Source organism: Mytilus californianus, unplaced genomic scaffold, assembly GCF_021869535.1.
Source record: "Mytilus californianus isolate M0D057914Y unplaced genomic scaffold, xbMytCali1.0.p SCAF_5, whole genome shotgun sequence".
In the NCBI taxonomy this organism is placed as follows: domain Eukaryota; kingdom Metazoa; phylum Mollusca; class Bivalvia; order Mytilida; family Mytilidae; genus Mytilus; species Mytilus californianus.
This window is the reverse complement of record NW_026262701.1, coordinates 80,636,629-80,662,698: the sequence shown is the minus strand read 5'-3', so window position 1 is coordinate 80,662,698 and position 26,070 is coordinate 80,636,629. Positions and strand designations below refer to the sequence as shown.

The 26,070-nt window shown below is 33.5% G+C and overlaps 1 protein-coding gene across 6 annotated transcripts; it reads left to right on the top strand.

The window, feature by feature from the left end:
• The first annotated feature begins 4,256 nt into the window (after positions 1-4,256).
• On the top strand, positions 4,257-25,272 carry LOC127703140 (carbonic anhydrase-like). Of its 6 annotated transcripts, none has more exons than XM_052207633.1 (8): positions 4,257-4,279; positions 18,293-18,328; positions 20,390-20,584; positions 21,454-21,572; positions 22,611-22,703; positions 23,021-23,138; positions 23,490-23,599; positions 24,109-25,272. In XM_052207633.1, exons 2-8 carry the CDS (start codon positions 18,301-18,303, stop codon positions 24,211-24,213), a joined length of 768 nt encoding a protein of 255 aa, XP_052063593.1. In that variant the 5' UTR covers positions 4,257-4,279; positions 18,293-18,300; the 3' UTR covers positions 24,214-25,272. The 6 variants fall into 6 exon arrangements, with proteins under 6 accessions (XP_052063593.1, XP_052063592.1, XP_052063590.1 ...); XM_052207632.1 differs by lacking the exon at positions 4,257-4,279 and adding an exon at positions 4,340-4,361; XM_052207630.1 differs by lacking the exon at positions 4,257-4,279 and adding an exon at positions 4,380-4,481.
• The last annotated feature ends 798 nt before the right edge of the window (positions 25,273-26,070 follow it).

The following is a 26,070-nucleotide window of genomic DNA, read 5'->3' as shown; positions in this document are numbered from 1 at the left end:
ATGATTTTGAGTGATAATGGAAAAAATATCGCGAAATTGGGAAGTGATATTGGGCAGGTCAGTCATTTTGTCGCACAATCGGTCACCTTTTGATCTCTTATGGAGTTGTTGCCTCAGTTTAACGTACAGAAAAGGTTACAATCCTCCAACATATGTCATAGATTTACCTTCCACATATCAGCCTAAATAACTGTATTTTTCAAGCATAAATAATTACTTACCATGGACCATTTGTTGCTTTTACTTTTTAATCCAAGGATATGACCTTAGACTCAAAATTCAAGAATTTGGGGTTTTAAAGTTTGCCCTGAAAATTTTACATATGGTTTTATAATACACACTCATTTTGTCAACCTTTTTCAAGTATGAACAAGCCAGTATCTTATGTTGTATACTGTGGATTCATTACTTTCGTGTGTACCAATTTTCTTGCCTTGAGAAAAAACTAGTTTCGCGGATATTTCATTCCATGGTTTTTGCTTAAGTCTTCGAAACAAACCTATAGAGAATCAGTCTTCATGTTAGACTAATAAAATTCTTATTCTTAATTATATTCTGTTAAATGTTGCATCAAGTACGAACAGTGTTTAAAGTGATGTGTAACCATATTTTGAGGCGACAAGGCAAATAGCAATTTATTAACCTAATTCTGCTATCCCTATTTTAAGTTTTGAAAATTAAGTTGGGATCCGTATGCAATTATATTTCTTCATAACAATGTGTCATGAGGCGGTTAAAAGTCAAATTAATTATGTTGAGAAGACAACTTATAAATCGATAATTATTCGGTAACAACGTTTACGCATTTCCATGCTTACATAAACACTTTAAAATTATTTAGAACAGATTCTATTAATTCAGAAATTTGTCTAATATTAACGATTACTAGGTTTAACGTAATTAATGTTCATTCCATGTTTGAGTTGATTGGCTGTTGGTTGATCAAAAGTGGCTGCCTTGAAATTTGAAAAAAATTTGACTGTCACTAAAAAAACTTTTAGAAAAGTTGGCATACGGAATCATCCGGTATATTGTTACTTAATTCTTTTGAGTCCAAGTTTCAAACCAGACCAGACATCGCAATCGTCACTGTCAAATGAATGTCTCTCGTTCAAAATACATATCAACTTCCGGTTTGAAAAGTACAGATACCAATTCATTCTTCTAAGTCCATTTACCGACTCGGTGTTCTCGTGGTAGCGTATTCGCCTGGAGTGCGGGAGGTCGTGGGTTCGAACCCAATCGGGTCAAACCAAAGACTTTAAATTGGTATTTGCTGCTTCTCCGCTAAGCACGCGGCATTAGGGAGTAAGAGCAAAGACTGGTCGGCTCGGAGTCAGAATAATGTGTCTGGGTAAGGTGACATGTCTACCTGCGGACTGTTACCTCGGAACTAGCACGTAAAAAAATCCGGCTAAGCGTGTCGTTCTAGTACAAAGCAGAGTTAATAATCATATTACATTAACATGTTCTCGTCCTGAATATGCATATTAATTTGCCGCTGGACGTTAAGCAGCCATCCTTCATCATCATCATCAATCATCCATTTCCATTTCACCCTAAAACACATTTAATTGCGTTAGGAATAGTTTCTTTTTTTTTTATCTTGTAATGTTTATTTTTTATTATTAAATTACGACTTAAATAATTGCAGAAAAAATGCTTAATAAAAAAATGTTTCAGAATGCTTCTCAAAGACTTAAAATTAATAAAGCATATAATTAAATTTATTAATGATAATTTAAACTCTTTTCAAAAATTTGCTTGCATGGTCAGTTCATCTCATTATTTTATTCTAACTATGTGTACTTTCTAACAGACAAGGTCAGTATTTATATTACTTGATGCAAATGTATTAATAATTAAATATTGGTAAAAAATAAGTGCTTCCTGTAAGCTTCTTCGCTATTGGCTATACATATATAGTATACTTTGGATTAATCAAATACGGTAAATAACATATATACACGATAGTTCCAGTACTCGATAGCATTTTGAGTTTTTTCCAATAATTAAAAATTGAACAGAAAACCGTCTTCAAATAAATCGTTTGTGCAAACAATTATTATTTAACCAATATATTTGACCTGATAACCACGTCATGAAACACTTTAATTGTATTTTTGTAACCTCTATGCCCTAAAACTGTTCCATCATGTTTGATATATATGAATTAATTTTACGCCAAGATCAGTGTCAAAGGTCTATCAATCTTGACTAAAATCTTTGCAGATAATTTCACATGGCGTATTTCTAAACATGTAACCAAATTTTAATTGTCTTGCGATAGCCCAAATCTCCGATTTTGGCAGATTTTCTTTAAGCAAATTTTGAGTAACTATCGCAAAAAGAATAAGACGAACATGCCTAACCAATAACAAAACTCTGTCAAAGGTAAGGATTTGTCTTGTTGTTTCTGATGTAATGACTCCCCGTTGACTTCAATGTCAAGTTTTACAAAAACATGTAGCATCGGCAATATTGTATATTATCATAATATACTTAGCATACGTATGATAGTTTTTGCATATGTGTAACGAGCAGAAGTAAACTAACCATAAATTCACACCCACGCTGATAACCCATATCAGCCCTATGTAACCCATATCAGCCCTATGTGACGTCACGTGGTTGGGCTTATATAGGGACACCAATCTGGGTGCGTTCGTACATCGGTAGTATATAATAAAAAGATGAATACATGTTCTTTACCATATCAGCCCGAGTATCATCCTACGACCCATATCAGCCCCCGACTTACCTCTCGGATTGATACGGGGTCTTGGGATGATACCCTGGCCGATATGGAAAAGTCCAAGTATTAATCTGTATTTAACTGTCTCCAACAACAAAGTTAAGTGCTTAAGAACATTTTGATTTTACAGGTGTGTATTAAGTTATGAATGATTTATTATTTTAGACTTTTCAATTAAATATTAATGCAACTTTCGGGTTAAAACCCTTCGAGTAAAAAAAGTTAAAGGGACATTTGACCTATTTTTTTAACATAGCTTAAAACATAATGTAAACTGTAATAATGCATTCTACTATATATTAAAAAGTTTGGACTTTATTTTATTATTAAAGTAGTTATAGAAATGTGACGGTCGTGTGTGATGTTATAACCCATGTTGCAACGTTTCAATAAAATTGCCTTTAAAAGGTGAGTCGTAAATGTGGGACAGCTGTGCATTGTCTGAAGTAGTATGAAAGGTCAGTCCTTAATGTGGGGCAAATGTGTAGTGTCTGAAGTTCACAATTGACTTGAAAAAACCAGATTCGTGGATTGGTAAGTGTCTGATTCATACACTAACCTTGTAGAGGAGTTCATACGTTCTTAACGCAACATGTTAATAAAAGATTTTTCGTGAGAAGCAGACAATCTGTTAGATATAACAGAGACCTGGCTGAGGGATTATTAAAGCTTTCGATTCACAAACAAATAAAATTATCTCCTGTTTTCTTGCAGATGTGTAAGCAAGCAGGGTTGATCGCTCACAAACATCTTTTAACCCGCAACATTTTATGTGCCTGTCCAAAATCATTAAGAGCCTGTTATTCTGTGCTTGTCGTTGCTTGCTGTCTACAATAAAATTAATCTTTTATTGTATTATTATAAACCAGGCTCTTGGTTTTACTTTTTGTTAAATATTTTTATAGCTTATTTAACGTTGTTGGTTTTACTCATTATTGAAGGCCGTACGATAACCTGTACATGTTTACATCCTTCTCGTTTGCTCTTCGGTGGATAGTGTGACTGGTAATAGATAATTGACTTCTTATCTGAAGACATGCTGTGATAAGATTTCTCAGTTTTTTGAGGAAAATGACCCTTGTGTGTTTGACTGGTAATCATATCACATCTTCTTAATTGCAGGGTTCCTTTACATGTACACGAAGTGGTTCTATTCCGGCACAGAGTTTCAGATTTAACATCTTAATTCCGACCGGTCGTGGCTGCGTATTTCACATCCCGTACAGTTTAATTGATCCTCACCCCAAGCACGGATCGTACTACCCAGGGTCGGATCCAGGATTTTAGTATGGGGGCGCAAACTTAAATTTTCGACGAGCTGAGCGAGGCGAAACTTTTTTTGAGGTAAAATTATCGAAATATTCTTTATTAAGCTGAGGACAACCTATTCTTTGCAAATTTTAGGGGGCGTGGGGGCCTGCATCCGCCCCTGCTACCAGGCGGAAGAAATCAATGTTTATATATATCTATAACCCATTTAACGCAACAGCTGTATTAACAGTACACAACATGTGAACTCTAAAGGTTAGTTTCTGATCAAAAGCTAAGTATTATTACATATGTTCAATATGCGATCGTTTAAACTTCGGCTGTTAACATTTTCAAGGTCAGTGCTCACTGAATACCTTTTTTTCTTCCCTGGCATCTGCTTTATTTAAAATGTAAAAGTTTCACACTGCACTTTTCCAACAGGATATAAATATATTTGAACTTTATATACTAAACGGTAAGTGGTTTAATGGTACGTATCATTTCTTTTAATAAATAATCATTAAATTTTACAAATGTAACTTGATATTTTGCTTCTGCTACAACATTAAAATGTGTAGTCTATAATTAAAGCAGACTACACATGCCCTTTATAATTTGAGGTGAAGCTATAGTCATTGTTACGAACAAAGAGCCGTTAAATGTATTTTAAATTTGAAAAAAAAAGATATTTGAATGACCGAATCAGTATATGTAAGCAGATCAACCGTTATATTTTTGAAAATAGCTAATTTTTAAACATTGTGCATGTCATCTGCTGTTCAGGTATGTTTATAAACTAGTAATAATACTCCTTTTTTTTTTAAATGGGACGTGACATTTGCATATGTCATAATGACGTTCTAAACGAATATTATCTGTAATAAAATACTATTATATTTAATTTTTAAATCATTTATTTGATACCGGAAATAAGTCATCGGCTTAGAAACATTAAGTTTCATTTATATTTTGATTCAAATGGCTTTACATCACATCTATGTATATATCAAATATACGTAAAATTATAATTCTTCTTTACAATCCGGGTATTCGATGATAATGTATTAGATATACACGTAGGGCGTTAGCCCGAATGGTTATATCTGATATACACCAATATATTATTGTCAATGCAGAATGATAGTTTTAAATAATTTAGGAGGGGGGACTTTCAGCGATTTCACCATATGTTATTGAAAAGCATGATAAATACAAGCTATCCAATTTCATTTAACGACATCTTGGTGTAATTATGTTTATAAAATATCAAATATTCAATAATACATATCCCATATTTACTGAGAAATATTAACATAATGTACTTTGACCTAAAATTGTTAACTTTTTACACATTGTGACTTGGATAAAGTGTTGTCTCATTGGCACTCATACCACATCTTCTTATTTCTATAAGCTAAGCCAGTGCCCGGTATTGGTAGGGAAAAGTTGATACTGGAAATTTGGATACCATATGAAAAACATGGCAAATGCATTCTCATTATCATATATTTTTAACGGATTTTTTTATTTCGTGAGTTACGCCGACGTGATAACCCGGGTTGTATGACCTAGTTGGTATGAACCATGCTTGGTTGATGGATGAATTGGTTGTTTTTCAACGTCCAGTGATGCATATTACAGGCATATCGGGACGAGAACATGTTGATGAGATATGATTATTTACACTCCTTTCTACTAGACCAATATGCTGATCCAGAGTTTTAACGTGCTAGTGTAACAGCCACTATGTTCCGTCAGTTACTTTGTTCCGGCGGAACTTTTCAACTAGTTTTTTCGTTCCGATGGAACTTTGCAACTAGTTGTTTTATTCCGAGTGCAGTCGAAAAGTTCCGGAAAAAAGTAGCTGGTTGAAAAGTCCCGGAACAATGTAGCTAGTTGAATAGTTCTGGCGGAACAGAACAACTAGTTACATCGTTCCGAATATACCATATTTCGTCCTTTTTGTAGAAAGAGGGGGAAGAATGAGTATCAGTATATATAAGAGCAAATCATTAATTTACAAGAATACCCAACGCGCTGAAAGGGGTTTCTTTGGGGACAAATATGCAAAATTTAAGTTGTATTTCATAGCTCACATAAAACGGAATAAGTTGCATTATCATGCAAATTTAGTATTCATAGTACCCTCAAGAGAGGGAAGAATACCCCCTCCTCATGTGGTTCTTTGCATCAATTCTCCAAATGGAACTTTGTGACTGGTTGATAAGTTCCGTTGGAACTTTTGGGCTAGTTTGTTAGTTCCGGTTTTGACTTATTTGCCAAAGAGGAACTTTGTGGCTAGTTGATAAGTTCCTTTTGACTTTTGTAATCAGTATCTTGGTTTCCCTTTGAAAGGTTCAAATATAATATGTTGCGCTTTTACTTTGCATCAATTCTCCAAATGGAACTTTCTGCCTGGTTGATAAGTTCCGTTGGAACTTTTGGGCTAGTTTGTTAGTTCCGGTTTTGACTAATTTGGCAAAAAGGAACTTTCTAACTAGTTGATATGTTCCGTTGGAACTTTTCAACTATTCACTTTGTTCCGGTGGAACTTTTAAACCAGAGGAAGAACAAAGTAACTAGTTAATAAGTTCCTCCGGAACTTTTCGGCTAGTTAGTTCATTCCGCCCGGAACTTTCCAACGTCGGAACAAAAGAGCATTTACACTAGTTCACTATGTTGGTGTCCGCAGGATTATAGGTCAGCCTACTTGGACACATTATTCTGACATCAACGACCAGTCTTTGCTCTAACTCCTAAATGCCTCGTATTCAGCGGAGAAGTAGCAAATACCAATTTCAAAGTCTTTTGTATGACCGGATTGGGGATCGAACCCCCACTCGGCTATCATGCTTTTATACGACTATCATGGTCTTTAACCATACTTGATATCATGATTTCATCTTTCGTGTTGAAATGGGCTTTACAAGATACACTGCATTACTATTGCTCCGTGGCAACCTTGTTTGCAACGCATCTGTTCGATATACGTGTATTAATTCTGTTCAGCGTTTCTGATTGTACTTAAATCACAATGCGTATAGGCTGAATTATTTCATTCGAAAGTATCAGTTTTGTGACAGTCTACGGCATAATTTGTTCTATATGGATGTTCTCGAAAATAAACCAGTTCATTTTGGAATATACCTTGAAAAAAATATACATCTGTTATTCCCTTTTTGATATTAACTTTGCTTCCCTAATTTCTCGAAGCATAATAAAGAAAAATGAAAGGGCATTCCCGGTTTTTTTAAAAATTTTATTGAGAGTCCCTTGGTGTGAAAAACACACAGAAAGGTGCGAATAAACAATAAGTTAAACCACGTTACCTTTGTTATTCGAATCATACAAAGCAATGTTTGACTGATATTTTCAATTGAGATGGGTTTCAATAACCCATCTTCAGGAATTATAAAACCTAGACAGCAAACCAACGACACAATGCATGACGAGATTTTGTGTCAACAATTGTATGCTGTATCCCTTCTATTCCGTTACGTTAAGTACGTAGTAGAGTTATTTGTAATTGTTTTCTGCATCATCAGAACGAACTATAGCACCCGCTTTATATGCATGGATGTAATGCTAATAATGTAAAACTTATGTACTAGATAGAGGTCGGATGCGTCTTAGTGCAACCCTTGATAACAGACAGGATGTGAAATATCTCTGGAATGATAAATCTTCAAGTGTTATTCTCACTGAAAACGTTAATTATATAATACAAGTATACATGTAATACAAGTATACATCATTGAGAATGACACTTTCCAGATGAAGCAGACATTCTTAAGTACCAAAAAAAAAACACGAGCTTACTTAACAACTTCCCAATGCACCGATCTGCCATGTAAACAATTAACAGACTTCACATGCGAAACTTCATTCGGAAAAACTATATTTGGATTTAAATATTACACAAGAGGTAAATTATTTCTTCTTTATATCAGTCAATAAACCATATATACCCTTGCTACCCAAAAATAATGCCGACACTTTATCTTTCTGTTACCATAATGACAGTAATGTCTCAAGAATAAGTATGTGATGTGCTTTTATTTTAGGATAGTTCCTACGCATGTTTGTATTGTCATTGAATTTTTTTTTTAAATAGTTATATTGCGTGCACATGCGGGTATCTGACATTTTGACACATCATCGAATCATCGGAGACTTTTACCATACTTTTACAAGCCATAAGCAACACGACGGTAGTCACAAGTGGAGCTGACTCGTCTTACCATTCCGTAACACACGAGATCACCCACTGTTTTTTGGTGGGGCTCGTGTTGCTCAGTCTTTAGTTTTCTGCGTAGATGGTGGATTGTCTGTTTTTCTTTTAGTTTTCTTATTGTGTTTTTTCAGTGTTTTTTACTTGTGCTCTGGCATATCCATTTTTCTTCGACGTATGATTTTTAATGCAATTATGATACATTTTAAGGCCATCAATATGATTTTTGGCGCTATTCAAAAATATTTTCACCGCAACCCTGCTACGGTAGCAGTCAAACTGTGCTTATTCATTGTTATGTACAATCACTGATAGTATAAAGCCTTGCCTTTTACAGTAACAATATTGTTCCGTGGAATTTTATTTATGATGTTGTGAATGAGCACAGAGTACTGGAATTTTTGTTTCAACCTATTCGTGTCCACATTTTACAATTTCAATCATAGATATTATCAATACGTGCATATAAAAACATATGCTGTCTCTGATAAAACAGGATGGAAATGTTCGACGAGCCCTACATTTCTACCTTTTTTTCTAATCCATACTTAAATCTATTTTAAGACCATAGATATATTAAATACATATATACCATGGAACTTGAAATATAAAAAAAAGTATCATTTAGAATAACATTAACGGTACCAATTTTCAGTTCTGCAACAGATGCGCATTTCGACAATAAATGTCTCTTCAGTGATGTTCGAGGCCAAAATATCTGAAAATTCAAAACTTATTAAAAAAAATGAAGAGCTTATAAACCAAAAGAAGTATAGAAAAAGCCGGGCAAGGAATCATAGCTTTTCTGCATGAGGGAGATATATTCCTTAATTTCAAATAATTTCAAAATTTCATAACAGCAAATTTTAATAACACAATATCCGCACACAAAAAATGTGAAGAATCTTGGCTTTGAATAAGCCAAATATTTTTAAGTGTAAATGCCTTAAACGAAAATAATGTTTTATAAAGTGGTGCGTCCGACGCGCTTTTCTGGATTTACCTTTATCAGGAACGCTATAGTCCAGGAAAAGGTGAAAGCCAAGGGAGGAGAGGGCACTCCTGGTTTTAACAAAGTTAACTCCGTAAATATACTGAACATTAGTTACTTCAATGGAAAACATGAGAAACAATGAGATTTTCCCAAGGAAAGACCATGGACAGTGTGAAATTAAAGTTACGTTATGCGTCTTAAAAGCGACGAGCAATCAAAAGAAACAGCCAAAACACAACGAACGAATAAATAGCCCCAATTACATAGATTTACTAAATACACAGTCCATGCTCCAAATATTTCACAAAGCAATACCAGAGCATTCATGAACTATTATGAAATATAAGATCATTGCGATATTAGAACAATTCCCATAATATTCAAATAGAAAGTTCTTAAAGTCACTAAGATGTTAGGTTACTGCATGTTTTAAAGACTTTAACATTAGAATCTACCTCAAAAACGTCTTACTGAAATAACAGTGGTAGTATCTATATATGCATGTATCTTCTTATATCTATTTACTGCAGGGTTTGTTGCTCGTGCTGTGTGGATGCAGTAGAATGTGTCCCCGTGCTTGTGGTGTATGCCCTTATATTTTACAATTATAGGTTGCTTGCCTGTGAGAGAGCTTTCACATGTTTATGATATCTTTGTTCTTAATTGTTAATTCAATATTATGGTGTTTGGATGTATAAATACTCATCCACGCTTGCTATTTTTATTATTGTCCCCTGCTATGGTTTTACTTTTATTTCTTGTAATCTCTGTTTTTGCCCTGTGTTTGTTATATGTCTGTTTTGTATTACTTGAGTCTTTACGCCGGGCCTTTTATAACAGTTTTTGTACGAGTTCTTTTACTGCTTTGCCTATTATTTCTTATTTTACAAATTGTGACTTGGATGGAGAGTTGTCTCATTGGCACTTATACCACATCTTCTTATGTCTATGTATGTTTATCGCAAAAACAAATATAGGAAAAAAGGAAAGAAGATAGAAAGCGGCCAAGCAAAAAAAATTAGCTATGATGAAATTTACAAGACAATATTATTGTGGTAATCCGTGCTGAAATAATAATGATTCATTTTCACTAGATGCTTCAACTAGTGCGGACATTTGTATGATTATGTAATGTGTTAGTGAAAGTGGATCATGTAAGACCTATAAAACTAATAAAAATACAATATATCTGTCTAAACTGAAAATAGATTTAAGTTTTAAGTGTTTTAGGTTATCCCTGCTGAATACAAATTCCGTTAAAAACCTTCATTGAGTCCGTTTATGTAAATATGGCGTGCACTTACAGGGACCGTATACGTTATTCAAGTACAAGCATTTCCATTGATCATTTAAAGTACGATAAATTATTGGTAATATTGGGAAAAAGCAATATTGATAAAAGGCTTAGGTACAGAAATAAATTAACAATTCAAAATGCTTCATAATATTTTGATTTTCTTCGCGTTATAGCTTTCTTAGCGGACGTCCCAATGACCTATTTTAATTCAATTTTACAACTAAACTACGCAACTATACTAACAAATTACACATGTTATACGACATCAGAGGAACAGATAAAGAAGACAAGATTGTAAATTAAAGTTTGACATCTTTACTTACCGTGTTAATTGTAAGCATTTACTCACCATCTCTTGTCCCGTCAAAAGTTTAGAAATGTTAAAAATGTTGATAAACAAGATTTTTCTGACACAAGTTTTATTTCTTATTTATTGTTTGTTGTTTTTTTTTTTAAATGAAACACGTCATAAAACTTATGAATCTCTTTTTACTTAACGATTAAAAATCGGGTACTCGATTAGAACCCATTTTTTGAACAATTAAAAATCTGGTACTCAATTAGAACCCCCTTTTCATAACGATTAAACATCGGGTACTCACTAAGAACCCCTTCTTCTTAACGATTAAAAATCGGTTACTCAATTAGAACCCCCTTCTCCTTAACGATAAGAAATCGGTTACTCGCTTAGAACCCCTTCTTCTTAACGATTTAAAATCGGGTACTCTCTAAGAACCCCTTCTTTTTAACGATTTAAAATCGGGTACTCACTTAGATAGGCTTTAGAATATAGAAGCTGAGTATGATAAATAGTAATATTGAGGTCTGTCCTTTTGTATTTTATTTTAAAACATCATAAAAATAGTAGCTTCCGTTTATTGATTGCAAAAAAAAGTATGATTTAAGTAAGGGGAGTTATTTTCGAAACCTGTTTTCCTTGGCTAGTGTTTATTCTCGGGTCGTGTTTTATCTTAACAAGAGTCATCAGTTCTCTTGAAGTGTGTGATAAACTATATCATGTTGAGATCTATTTATTCTCTAAATACTCATGCTTTCCTAAATAATGGGAATTTGTGTAACTAATAAATCATGGAAATCCTTGAGTTAAAGAAAAGAAAGGTAGAATAACACAAAGTCCACACACTTCACAAAAGCAAGAACCTAAAAAAACAGCCTGTTTATTTCCGTTCTTTATATGAACTAATGTGACTTTGAGATGAAGATCAGCAATAAAAGTGCTGTTTCTTTACTTTTTGTGTTTTTGCTCTGCATGTACTGATGGATATCCGATATCCTTTCTTTACTATAATGCTACATTATGTGTTCTATATGTGTTGATTTGCTCTATCTGAGCCTGAATAACAAGATTAAATTCAAGCTGTAAAGTGTTTGATAACATTTTAATCCAATCCTGCCACAAAGTACTCAATAAATATACGAGAAATCCTAAATCAGAAAATCACTGACAAAAATAATTTAAAAGTTATATTCGTAAATTTATAGTAAATCTCTATTCATAGCATGTGCTTCCTATAAAGCTATATATTAAACTTTTGTTGATAAATGGCCCCTGTTGTAAATTTAACAATAAAAAGATTATTGCTTGTAACAACTGTCATCACTATGATATATATTGTTTGTAACTGAATTCAGTTAGCTAGACAACAATGATAAATGTGTAGGTAAAATAGACATTAAAAAAATTGTATTTTCCTACTTTTTAATACGATTAAAGTCTAGAGCATCTGTAATCATTGCTCATACTCATATACAACGAAAGCACTTATAATATTTGTCATGCACGCTAGTTAATGTTCTATAATTTACATTGGAATGACACTAAACTTGACAGAATTACGTCATGCAGCATATCGTTGTGCACCATTTCTGAAAGTAGAAGTTATATTTATATGACCCGCCGCTAGGCGAAGGGGGCATTAAGTGATACCCTTAACCGTCCGTCCCATTTTCGTTTCCCCACTCTAATTTAAGTTTTCTTCATCTAAATTTTATGAAACTCATACACAATGCTAAGAACCAAAACTCACAGACAGAGTTCAAATTTGGTCACTTACCGTTCTAGAGTTACTTGGAAAATTGCAACTTTTTTCGTTTCCGCTCTCCAACTTAAGTTTGCCTCATACAAATTTTGTGAAACTCATACACAATGCTATGACCCACAACACGCAGACAGAGCTTAAATTTTGGCAGTATGTCATTAACCGTTCTAGAGTTATGCCACTTTATAACTTTAGAATTGCAAAGCATGGGCATTGGTTTCCTCAGACACATTCTTCTTTTATTTGCCATGGATATTAGTAAATAATAATTTTATATACTAAAACCCATTTCCAATTGGCTGTGCGGGGTGTATAAATACGCAGCCACGCCCGGTCGGAATGGGGACGTTAAATCAAATTAGATACCTCGTGTTGGGAGAGTGCCATGCTCTGTTCGTTAGGGATCTTTTGCAAATACTCGTTGAAGCCGTACGTGGAATGAGTTTAAATGTTTACCACTATCCCAGATGCACTCTTTCCCACCATTCATATTGTTCGACCCATTTTGAAGAGCGTACTATTGCGTTTAAGGTTTCTCTCTCTCGTCCTGAATAAATATACCGAAAATATTTGCCACTGGTCGTTAAGCAAACAACAATCAATCAATGGAGTTTGAAATGAGAAATTATTTTATACAAAGTAGTAATGTACTTTCTATTTTATGTTTTATTTTGATTGATTTCGGGTGTTCCAATTTGTACCAAGTCCCTCGCCTTTTCCTTATTTAACTACAAAAGTACTTTTCTGTAGAGCTAATTAGTTTTGACGTTCCCACTTATCTGTATATAAATGTAATATCTGAAATAAACTTTATCATTAATAGCTTTAAACAAATTATGTCAAGAAGAGTCACGTATTTAAAAAGGGTTATAATTAATCGTATTTTTGATTTTTATACGACCGCAAAAATTTTTGCGGTCGTATATTGATATGACGTTGGCGTCGTCGTCGTCGTCGTCGTCGTCGTTGTCGTCGTCGTCCGGCGTCGTCCTGCGTCGTCCGAAGACACACTGGTTTTCGCACTCTAACTTTAGTTTAAGTGAATGGATCTCTATGAAATTTTACCATAAGGTTCAATACCACAAAAGGAAGGTTGGGATTGATTTTGGGGGTTATGGTACCAACAGTTAAGGAATTAGGGGCCAAAAAGGGGCCAAAAATAAGCATTTTTGTAACTTCCAGACATAACTTGTGTGTTAGTGTATGGATCTCTCTGACATTGTACCACAAGGTTCAATATCACAAAGGAAATGCTGGGATTGATTTTGGGGGTAATTGCCTCAAAATATTAGGAATAAGGGTCCAAAAAAGGGGCAAAAAATAAGCATTTTTCTAGTTTCATGACAATAACTTGTGTGAAAGTGTATGGATCTTTCTGAAATTGTACTACAAGGTTCCATATCACAAAGGGAAAGCTGGAATTGAGTTTGGGGGTAATTGCCCGAAACGTTTAGGAATAAGGGTCCAAAAAGGGGCCAAAAATAAGCATTTTTCTAGTTTCCAGACAATAACTTGTGTTCAAGTGTATGGATCTCTCTGAAATTGTACCACAAGGTTCCATATCACACAGGAAATGCTGGGATTGAGTTTGGGGGTAATTGCCTCAAAATTTTAGGAATTAGGGGCCAAAAAAGGGAAAAAAAACAAGCATTTTTCTAGTTTCATGACAATAACTTGTGTGTAAGTGTTTGGATATTTCTGACATTGTACTACAAGGTTCCATATCACAAAGGGAAAGCTGGAATTGAGTTTGGGGGTAATTGTCCTAAACGTTTAGGAATTGGGGGCCAAAAAGGGGCCAAAAACACATTTTTCTAGTTTCCAGACAATAACTTGTGTTCAAGTGTATGGATCTCTCTGAAATTGTACTGCAAGGTACTATACCACAAAGGGAAGGCTGGGATTGAGTTTGGGGGTGATGAATCATAAGGGGGTTCAAAAAATTTGAGGGGGGGGATTTTTTCTTTTTTTCCTTTTTTTTCTTTTTTTCCTTTTTTTTTTTGTAAATTTTCCATTTTAAGTTGGTTATTTCTGATTTATATTTAAAAGCAAATAATAATGATATGGTAGGAGATATACACCAAACAGGATGTGTAAATTATTATATAATAAGTATTGTGCAATAGTAAGAAATTTTCAATTGCACAGTATTGCACAATAGCAAGAAATCTTCAATTGCACAGTATTGCGCAATAGCAAGAAATCTTCAATTGCACAGTATTGCGCAATAGCAAGAAATATCCAATAGCACAATATTGCGCAATAGCAAGAAATTGTCAATTGTGCAGTATTGCGCAATAGCAAGAAATATTCAATTGCACAGTATTGTGCAAAAGAAGATACTTCGTATAAATTGCTTATTTCTTGACCAATTTCAATGGGGTTTTATTCTTGAATTCTTGGGGTTGTTTAATATGCTGAATCTAACCGTGTATTAAGTTTTTGGATTTTGGGCCCCGTTTTTAAATTGGTCCACATTGAGGTCCAAAGGGTCCAAAATTAAACTTTGTTTGATTTCATCAAAAATTGAATTATTGGGGTTCTTTGATATGCCGAATCTAACCGTGTATTTAGATTCTTAATTTTTGGTTCCGTTTTCAAATTGGTCTACATTAAGGTCCAAAGGGTCCAAAATTAAACTAAGTTTGATTTTAACAAAAATTGAATTCTTAGGGTTCTTTGATATGCTGAATCTAAACATGTATTTAGATTTTTGATTATGGGCCCAGTTTTTAAGTTGGTCCAAATCAGGGTCCAAAATTAAACTTTGTTTGATTTCAACAAAAATTGAATATATGGGGTTCTTTGATATGCTGAATCTAACCATGTATTTAGATTTTTGATTTTTGGGGCCCGTTATCAACTTTGTCCACATCGAGGTCAAAAGGGTCCAAAATTAAACTTTGTTTGATTTCATCAAAAATTGAATTCTTGGGGTTCTTTGATATGCTGAATCTAACCATGTATTTAGATTTTGGATATTGGACCATAATAGGTGAATGTCCAATTTAAAAATTTTAAGTTCTTAGACCACATTCATTCTGTGTCAGAAACCTATGATGTGTCAAATATTTAATCACAATCCAAATTCAGAGCTGTATCAAGCTTGAATGTTGTGTCCATACTTGCCCCAACTGTTCAGGGTTCGACCTCTGCGGTCGTATCAAGCTGCGGAGCATTTTATTAGATGTTGTTAAGATAAAAAAAAAAGAAAAAAAAAGAAAAGAAAGCAGTTTATGTTGAATGATCTTGTATCCTACGGTCACCTCTATAATATCTAACATATTTAATTAACTTAGAGTTACTGAACTTAATGATATTAGATAGGAAGTTCAGATGTAGATAGATAGATATAGACGTAAAATGAAATAAATTTCAGAAGAAAGTAAAGAAAGATTCCAAATCAAGTTTCCAAGAGTAGACGTCGTTAAGAAGTAGAAAAATCCCAAAAGGTTTTCAACGACATAAGGGTGTTTCTTTTTCGTTTCAATATGATTGAAAATGGCTTGAATTTCACTGTATACTGTAGAAAATTCATTTTAAATTGTTTACTATTCATGTATCCTGCATTACAACTTCAAAACATTATACACAATGAATGTTCATTATTGTATCAATCTCATTATAAAGTATTTGACTTTAGTAAAAAAAAATTATGACCTTCAAAATATACTTGACATTGTGAAAATCACGTACTGTTTACTTTTTAAATGGGAAGTCCAATTGACGCGCCATTATTTGCAATCTTGTGGCTATACTAAGCCAGGAAATTATATTTGTAGTTATTCAACAAAATTCGTACAATTAACTGCAGTGACGACCTTTAGAAGAGATTTTAATGGCTAGTGTATGCCCTACCTAGGAGCATTATATTTTTCGGTCTGTGCGTCCGTTCGTCCCTCCGTTCGTCCGTCTGTCCCCGTGTCAGGTCAAAGTTTTTGTTCAAGGTAGTTTTTGGTGAAGTTGAAGTCCAATCAACTTGAAACTTAATACACATATTCCCTATGCTATGATCTTTCTAATTTTAATACCAAATTAGAGTTTTGACCTCTAATTTCACGGTTCACTGAACATAGAAAATCATAGTGCGAGTGGGGCATCCGTGTACTATGGACACATTCTTGTTTTATTATGACCTTCAAAATATACTTGACATTGTGAAAATCACGTACTATTTACTTTTTAAATGGGAAGTCCAATTGACGCGTCATTATTTGCAAGTGGTTATACTATTCCAGGAAATGATACTTGTAGTTATAATTCAACATAATTCGTACAATTTACTGCAGTGACGACCTTTAGAAGAGATTTTACTGGCTAGTGTATTTCGGTGCATTACACTCAAAATTCACTAAAGTTTAGTACAGTTATATTATTCCCTATCAATATGGTGTATTATTATCTATTGTTAAGATTCTGTAAGGCATTGTCGCATATAAAAAATACATGTCAAGTCGGAGACCAGCACAAAAGGGTTGAATTTTGTTGAAGAAATATTGTTACCTACTTCCTCTGTTGGACCTCAGTGTTGGACAGCAAAGGCAATGTCAAAGAAAGCTTCACTGAAGAGTCATTTTTAGACGAAACGCGCGAACGGCTTACAAAATTTCAATCCTGGTATCTATAATCAGTTTATTTTCCGATTGGCTGGGTGGGATGTATAAGTACACAACCACGTCTATTTGGGATGATGACGTTAAACCTAATGCCTCGTGTAAGGAGAGTGTCGGGCTTTCTGCACGCTAATAAATCTTTTCAACAACTCTTTGAGTGGCCATTAGATTTCCAATTGCAAGACGAATAACTCCCTCTATCCAACATACTCTATTTTTCCAGGGGAAGTTTTTTTAACTTTCACGGCCCTCATCTAATTTGTTGCATTCAGCAGAACACACATATTCCCCCTTTTTTCTCATCCTACACATAAATGGAATACTTCACTGAACGTTGAGCAAACACCAATTAGGTAATCAAGTCTTAGATTGATTGATTGATTGTTACAGTTGCTTATGTTGAAAAAAAAAATCCCCGAGTTATTTTTAGACGAAACGCGCGTATGGTAATATCGGACTTTTAAGATCATTTGTCTACCTATCTTTTTCCTTCTGTGGTTTGTGCACCCAAGACGTATCAAGATTTGTGAAACACAATCAAGTTCACTTCTACCGAACGGCAGTACGACTCGTGCTAAAAAGGGGGGCTGTGACTATTAGTTGTGTGGGATGTACAAGTATCGCGTATAGTTAGACAAGGTAATTTAAGCATATGCCCATTGTTGAGTGTCAAGCTCTCTTCACGCTTCATAATCGTTTCATCTCATTCTCGAGTACGTATGTGGTTGAAGGGCAAAATGTTTACTTCTACTATATTTGCAGTCGCTGTCCAACTCTGTCGACCCACTGCGCAGTAACTGCTTATTGTAGATTTATTGTTTACTTTTTACATCCTAAATGGGCTTCAAATATTCAAAATATTCAACAATCAATTAACCATTCATTTATGCAGGTGTAAGTACAGATAATGACATGTTTTGGGTTATTTTTACACCTAATTTATAACACTACGTCCATTTTATCGTTATTTATGGAAAATAAATATATATTGACTAAAATTACACTATACATGGTATTCAAAATCCATTAGTAATTTAACGAGTCGAAATAATTTAGTATTTTATTCAATAATTATCCTTGTATATTTTCAGACTTGAAAATGCCTTGGGGATACGATAAGGACAATGGTAAGTACTAGTAGTTTTTTTTAGGGTGCCCTTGAAATGTTTGGTTCTAAGAATCGTTTATAACAACACATACATGGAATTATGAATAAGTCCATCACCAGTCTTGAACTGCGTCGCTGTATTTAGTTATTGAGGTTACATGTATATTGAAGCATAAATGATTATTCCCTTTCATTGAAGCCAAGAAAATCTTGAGGAGAAATTTTCCTTGTAAAATGAGTGTTGTCAAATTTAAAACTATCAGAAAACAGGAAGTAGATGCACGGTAGATGTAAATACTGTCCAGCCTCTACAACTCAACATTATGAAGCTGTAGACCAAAAATAAAATCATTCCCTTTAATAGAAGCCTAAAAAAGTTTGACGAAAACGTTCTATCTAAGGTCTTTTGGACAGACACACAGACAGTCGGATGGCGTCGAGCGGTTACTAGACCTGCTTTGGCCTTTCTCGACGCATGTAAAAATGAGTAGACATTTTACGTGCTCAGTGAAATATCCAAAAATACCACACAAAACAAAATAGACAAAAAAAAAACACCAACAATCACAGCAACTTACAAGTTTTCATACTTGAGACGGGAACACGAACATGATCTCAGTCCTCCCGTTTTTTATTCGCGATCAGTGGAATAACAAAAGGGACTTAAAAGAACGCGCATTAATTTCGCGCAAAACCTATCATCCAACTCCACAACAATGTTATAATAGAGAATACACCATAACAAAACAAAAAACAAAACTAGCTAATATAAAGATAAGGAGATGTGGTATGATTGCCAATGAGACAACTATCCACCAATTTAAAGTTCAAATAAAGTGGATGAAAGCAATGATAGACAATCGTATGGCCTTCATTAATGAGGAAAAAAACCATACCGTATAGTCGGCTATAAAAGGCCGCGACAAGAAATATGAATCAATTCAATTGAGAAAACTAACGGCCTAAGTTATAACAAAACAATTTACGAAAAACAAATATGACAAACATGAACCAACAACAACCACTGAACTGCAGACTCCGAAGACAAAACATTTCCAGGAAAAATATTCTGAGAAAGTAGGACAGTGGAAACTAGAAATGGATAACAGTGGAAACGAGAAATGGATGACAGTGGCAACGAGAAATGGATGACAGTGGCAACGAGAAATGGATAGACTACAATAATTTTAAACTAAAAATGCCTAAAATGAAGTTTGATGAAGTTGTTTACTAATATGAATATTTTGAATAAACAAACTCCGCATATTTGAAAATAATGTGAAATAGGCTCCTCGAACACTAGACAGGTTTTACTGTATCCAAGTAGCATATAATATAACAGACAAACTCATACAAAAATACGTATTTCCTCCACTCTACAAGTGTTTGATTTGTACGACCTAATTACTTTGTTTAATTTTACTGTCCTTCAGTGAAATACGAGAGACAAGAAGAGTTCAGATTAACTATATAATGTAAACTTTACATAGTTTAATAGCTTCCGAAATCTACGTGTTGTTGTGGCTAGGATGTTGTCGTCATGAGAGAAAAAAGATGTTTTATAATCCTTCGGATAAAAAACTAGGGTTAGCTCCAGTACAAAAATAGCCTTGACTTTAGATAACGTCTTGAATGAGTCTGACAGATTTGATTAAATGTGGCAGCAAGTTCTATAAGCTTATATTGAATTTGTATATTGTAAAATTTTATTAAATATTTTGGTGACTAAACAAAAATAGGAAAGTTTTCTTTATATAGGTCTAACCTCAATGAAAATTTACGGTCGTAAAAATATGTACTGTAGTTTTCATTTTCGTCACGTCATTAATATTAAGTCACATAAATGACACAAACATCTTTGCAATCATTTTCAAACACATATTTTTATAACCAGCATGTGTATTTTGTTGTTTTTTTGCATATAGATGACGTCAGCACAAACGAAGATGACATCACTATACACAAGAACAAGCTGTTGCATCAAAATTTTTGGAATTGAATTATACGATTTCTTTTTTTTTTTCGTACCCTTATAATAAATAACTTTTTAAGCGCTCACATTTTTTTATATTTTCCGTAGGTCCATGCACCTGGGGTAACGAGTTTCCAATTGCCAATGGAAAGAGACAATCGCCAATCAACATCGTACCCGAGAATGTTACGTTTGATCAAAAGCTAGCAAGTTCTCCTTTGGTTATAAATTATAACCCAGAACCTAAGCCTGAAGTTATGAATACGGGAAAGTCAGTAAAAGTGCAAGCAACCCACTCATCTGGTAAGAATATTAGAAATAACGTCGTTTTCTCTAAGAAAATTTAAATCTTACAATTCAAGTACATTTTATCTGAAACTATTTTATTAGGAAGAGTTATTTATTGCAAGAAAGAAAAAAACACAACCAAAAAAACGCCGAGATTGAAAGTTACATAGCTTAAAATGTACTGCAAGAATCGCTAATTTGATCATTATTATAATTATGGCACCCTCAACGGAGTTGGGTGACATATTGTTATTCTACTATGGCACCCTCAACGGAGTTGGGGTGACATATTGTTATTCTACGTTTCTTTTTTTTCTTTTTTTTATTATCATTTTTCTTCCACTATTTTTGTCCGGAGCAGTTCTCAGAATAGAATGGACCAAAGTTGATGGAACTATGGTATAATGTTGACCACCATGCGAAGTTGTCCCTCTGACTTTGGAATGGTCAAGATGGCCACAGTTACCATGGAAACAGCAAAAATGCGAAAAAAATCAAAGTGTTCCAAAGTGGAAGAAACTTCCCAGGAATGGTAACTGGCATGTGCTGATTTACTGTTTGACTTCGGAATTTTCAAAATGTCCGCTGTTACCATGGAAACTGCAAAAATGTCAAAAATTTCAAAAAGCTCCAAAATTTATGAAACTTTAAAAAAAATGTTAATTTGCAAGTGTAGATGCACTCTTTGACTGAGGAATTTTCAAAATGGCTGCCGTTACCCTGGCAATGGGGGAAGGGTGCCATCCGTTATTGCTAGCAATTACAAATCTAGTTGACTTTTATTATTCAAATATATTTCTCAATGTATGTTTATTATTAGTTTGATAACGTCCATGCATGTTTAATGCAAACGCTTAATTTAATTTTCGTCTGTATGTTTTCAGAAATAAAAGGAGGACCTTTAACGGGGACGTATAAATTGGAACAGTTTCATTTTCATTGGGGAGCAAATGACAAAAAAGGTTCTGAACATACAATCAATGACAAGATGTACGCCTCAGAGGTATAAATGATACGAAAGGGAAATAATAAAATTTTCATAGAAACAACCGAGATATACATGTAATAAAGTTTTCAGCGACACAATTGAGATATATAACAAATTTTCAGAGGAACAACTGAGATGTTATAAAATTATAACAGAAAAAAATCGAGATAAAATAAAATTGTCATAGAAACAACTGAGATATTGAATACCGGTAATACAAAAAATAGATGTTGTGGCATGATGACAATCAGACAATTTTCTACCATAGAAGAAGAAGCAAATAGAATAGCTACATACAGAATAGGAAACGATAGTTTATTTTCTAAATAACTCAACTGTTATTCTTCTTGTTAGAATTTTATCATTCACTTGAAATGTTTGTCGATGTCAAAGTTTTTTACCAAATAAAAAAAACTCGTACAGCATATTGATGTGTTTACTGTTAATGTAAAAACACAAATGATATGATTTGCATACTCACAATACGTTCGGAATAACCATCAAGAGGTACGGTTTGAAAAGGCAAATATATAAAACGTTTGAGGAAAAATACATGATTGACAGATAAAATCGTCTAAATCAACCTTAAAGTTTGACAATATTTCATGAAGTCAAATTTTACAATCAAAATGTATCATTTCAATAGAGAAGATATAATATAAAAGACTCCGAATGTCGGTGGTTCCCTCCTGGCACTTAGCTTCCAAATGTATCATTTCAATAGAGAAGATATAATATAAAAGACTCCGAATGTCGGTGGTTCTCTCCTGGTACTCGAGCTTCCTACACCAATAAATAACTGGCCTCTACGATATAGCAAAGAGCCTTGAAAATGACGTGTAACACCAAAAACAAATCAATCAATCTATATTTTAAAAGAGAATCGACTAAACAACTTATTATGTTGGTAGGACGTTGAAATGTACATGTAATTCCACATTTATCTTGAGAAGGATTGTTAAAAGCTCGAATTATTATCTGTTTTTGGATTTTTTTTATACAAACTGAAACTGCCATAACTGATTAAACTTTATTTTCCTGTTTTACTTTCAGCTGCATTTAGTACATTACAATACTAAATATCCTAATTTTGGGGCGGCTGTAGATAAACCAGATGGCCTTGCAGTGTTTGGCTTCTTTGTCAAGGTTTGTATCACGAAGAATACATTGAAAAAAGGTTTATATATATATCGAACTTAAATATTGTCCTACGCTTTAAAAATAAAATAATGTAACAAACAAGTTGGAAGTTGATATGCGCTGGTTGTTATGAATATAGAATTTATTCAAGTGATAAAACAAATCAATTTTTTCATTCCAACATATAAATATTATTTCAACCACTAAATAAAATTGTAATACTGAAGACCGAAAAACAAGAGCAGAATAAGACTTTGAACGTCTCCGTAATGCTGAAGATAAAAATTCAAATGAATGTGAACATTTATATATTCACTTTTTAGCCAGGAGCCAAACATGTCGGCATGAAAGAATTCACAGATACTGCATTGGCAGCAGTTAGAGATGAAGGCAAGAAAGTCCATTTGACTACTGATCTGGATATGAAAACTCTCTTAAATTGTAAGTCTTGTTATATGTAGGACACTGAATATTTTATATTTTTCAGAGACAGAACTTACCAAAAGGACAATCAAATACATTGTACCATATTCAAGTATATGGAAAAAGCGCCAATAGCACGGCAAAACTCGAAAGACTAAAACAGTCATCAAAACACTACATAGAACACTAAAGAGTGAGTAACACGAACTCCACCATAACTTAGATTATGCTCAAGAAGGATCAGTTAATTCTGCTTCACGTTCGGAACCGTCGTGTTGCTCATAGCAAACTAATTTGAATATTAACAAATATATTCAGCTTGTCTACCATAAGCCATATTTGAAAGTCAACTTATGATTTTTTTCACAGCGGACACATCAAAGTATTGGACGTACTTAGGTTCACTGACAACGCCACCTTTGTATGAAAGTGTCACATGGATTGTATTTAAAGAGCCAATCGAAATATCAGATGAGCAGGTATGATTTGATTTATGTATGCATAACACGTGTTTCAAAAATAACCTTAATAAGGTCAACTTGAGACAAAATGTTATAAATTTCATCTTTCTGTGATACTAATTAAACCATGTAAGCAGTCCATCATAGGGACGAGATAAAAGTAATCTTAGAGACACTTTTCTCATTCACGTCGCATTGACATGTTCTGCTTTGGCATACGTTAACTTATTTACTTTGATGTTTTAAATTAACCCACACACAAATGCAGTCAAATTATTCTGAAAAACTTATTACTTCTCATATTTTAAAAAATGTTTGTTTTTCTTTGGGATTTAGACTCCTTCAACCGAAAACTTTTGATCAACAAGGTATTCGAAAAATCATACTACCTTCTATAATGTTGAACCTTTAGTTAGCATACATTTCAGATGTGTAACTCTTTATGAAGTATATTTTGATACGATATATTATATAAAAACACATTTGTTTTCAAATTGTGTAATATGGACGTAATGTTTTCTTTTCAGTTACATGAGCTACGTAATCTCCGATGTGGAAGTAACTGTATAGTAGACAACTATAGGCCACCTGTTCCACTGGGTGATAGAATAGTCCGAGCATCATTTAAATGAAAGACTTGATGAAAGGAAGAAAATTAGTAATAAAATTACAAATCCTTTTGCAATACTACAATACAGATACTGCATCATATGCCTATACATTTTTTCAACAGCATTATCAATGTTCCATAAATGATATCAACAGCATTTCATACAGTGCAACAGTTGAATAACTAGATGTCTGTTCGATTGTTATATATTTTTTAGCACGTGGCAGGTGCGTTTGACTCTAATCGTATAATTGGCGATTGTCAGTTTTCCTGCCAAAGGTAGGTGGTTTTCTCCGGCTTCCTACTCCAATAAAAATTCACCGCCTAGATATAGCCAATAGTGCTGAAAGTGGTGTTAAACACCAATAATCATTCAATCAATATATATGTTAGGAAATTCACCTGTTACGTAGTATCAGCATTTTTTAATTTAAAATATCTTTCTTGGAAGAGTTGATGTTTCCCTAACTTTTCGTATTCATCTTGGGCACAATGAACAAAATGAATACAGTCATTAAGTTATAGAACTGGAAACAGTTTGTACATGTTAAGGTATTATTAGGTATTATACCTAATGTGGAATTTTATTAAGTGCCATTTTACATGTGAAAGTGCTATTTCATCCTGTTTGAATTTTACTCATTTTAGTGCTTGAAATTTGTCGGATTAAAGTGCTCTGCTTTGTTTATTTTTAATGTTAACATAAATGTTTGTTTGTTTATAAAGAATCAGCATTATTTGAAATGTCTCATTTATATTTGATTTTATTGTTAAATAATTTTTATTATACAATTTTTACAATTTACATTTTACTCGACATTGGAGTTTTTAAGGTATTGAAAAATGTATTCCTCCTTTTCTATTGTCATGGAGGTTTTTATTTTTTACCATTTTTACTACGCATAATATTATTTTAATTTGATTATATGGTTGTAATTTTTTTGTTGAAACAATATAAATAAGTGATATTATAATAAAATACCCTATTATACGAAACAAATGTGTTTAAACACTAAATATTAATGCTATATGATTGTTGTTTATCGGCAAACTATCAAGTATTAAAGTTGTTATGTCTGTCTTTCTGTGTTATATCTTTCCGTGTTCCCAACAATTTGCCAAAATGTTTTCGCTGCCACATTCAAAATGTCCTGAAATGGGAAGTTTTATAAAAAATAAAAACATTGACATGGTCCATTATACCTTTCAATGACAACGTTTTAGTAAATCAGCTACGGTGTTAGTTTCTCAATTAGAAACAAGAAGATGGTTGTTTTGAAGTCATCTTAATTGCCATTTTTTTCTCGATAGCCTTAAGGTACGCCGCGAACTAGTTTGAGTCAAATTACAAAAAGAGACTCAATACTTTGTAAAACCCATTATTTCAAGACCAGTTAATGAATATAAATGTATGGTGGAACATGTCTGCCACTACTTGTCACTTAAATAAGTCAACTTGTCAAATAAACATGACAAATGTAATAAGCTTTTAATAAGAAAATCCTTGGGAGTGATTCATGCTCTTACATTTGTGTAAGAGCCTCTATACTGTATAGCTACCCTTTCTGGCCTAGGAGGCATGGCTTCAGGTTGACAGTGACAAACACCAGACTGAGTGTGTTTTATGGAACTTAGAACTTACTCTTAATGTATTCTGAAAGTTTATGGAAATAGTTTTTTATATACTCGAAATTATATGTTGAAGTTCGGGAAATGAATTAAAAATACCAGCCGAAGGGTTTTAATTTTTTGATTAAAAGATATGTATACGCCAATGAGACAACAACCCAACGACAAAATTAACTAAAAGACAACTAGAGGGAAACATACAGTCTTCAACAATAGACAGCTAAAGAACAATACTAGAAATCGACGAAGA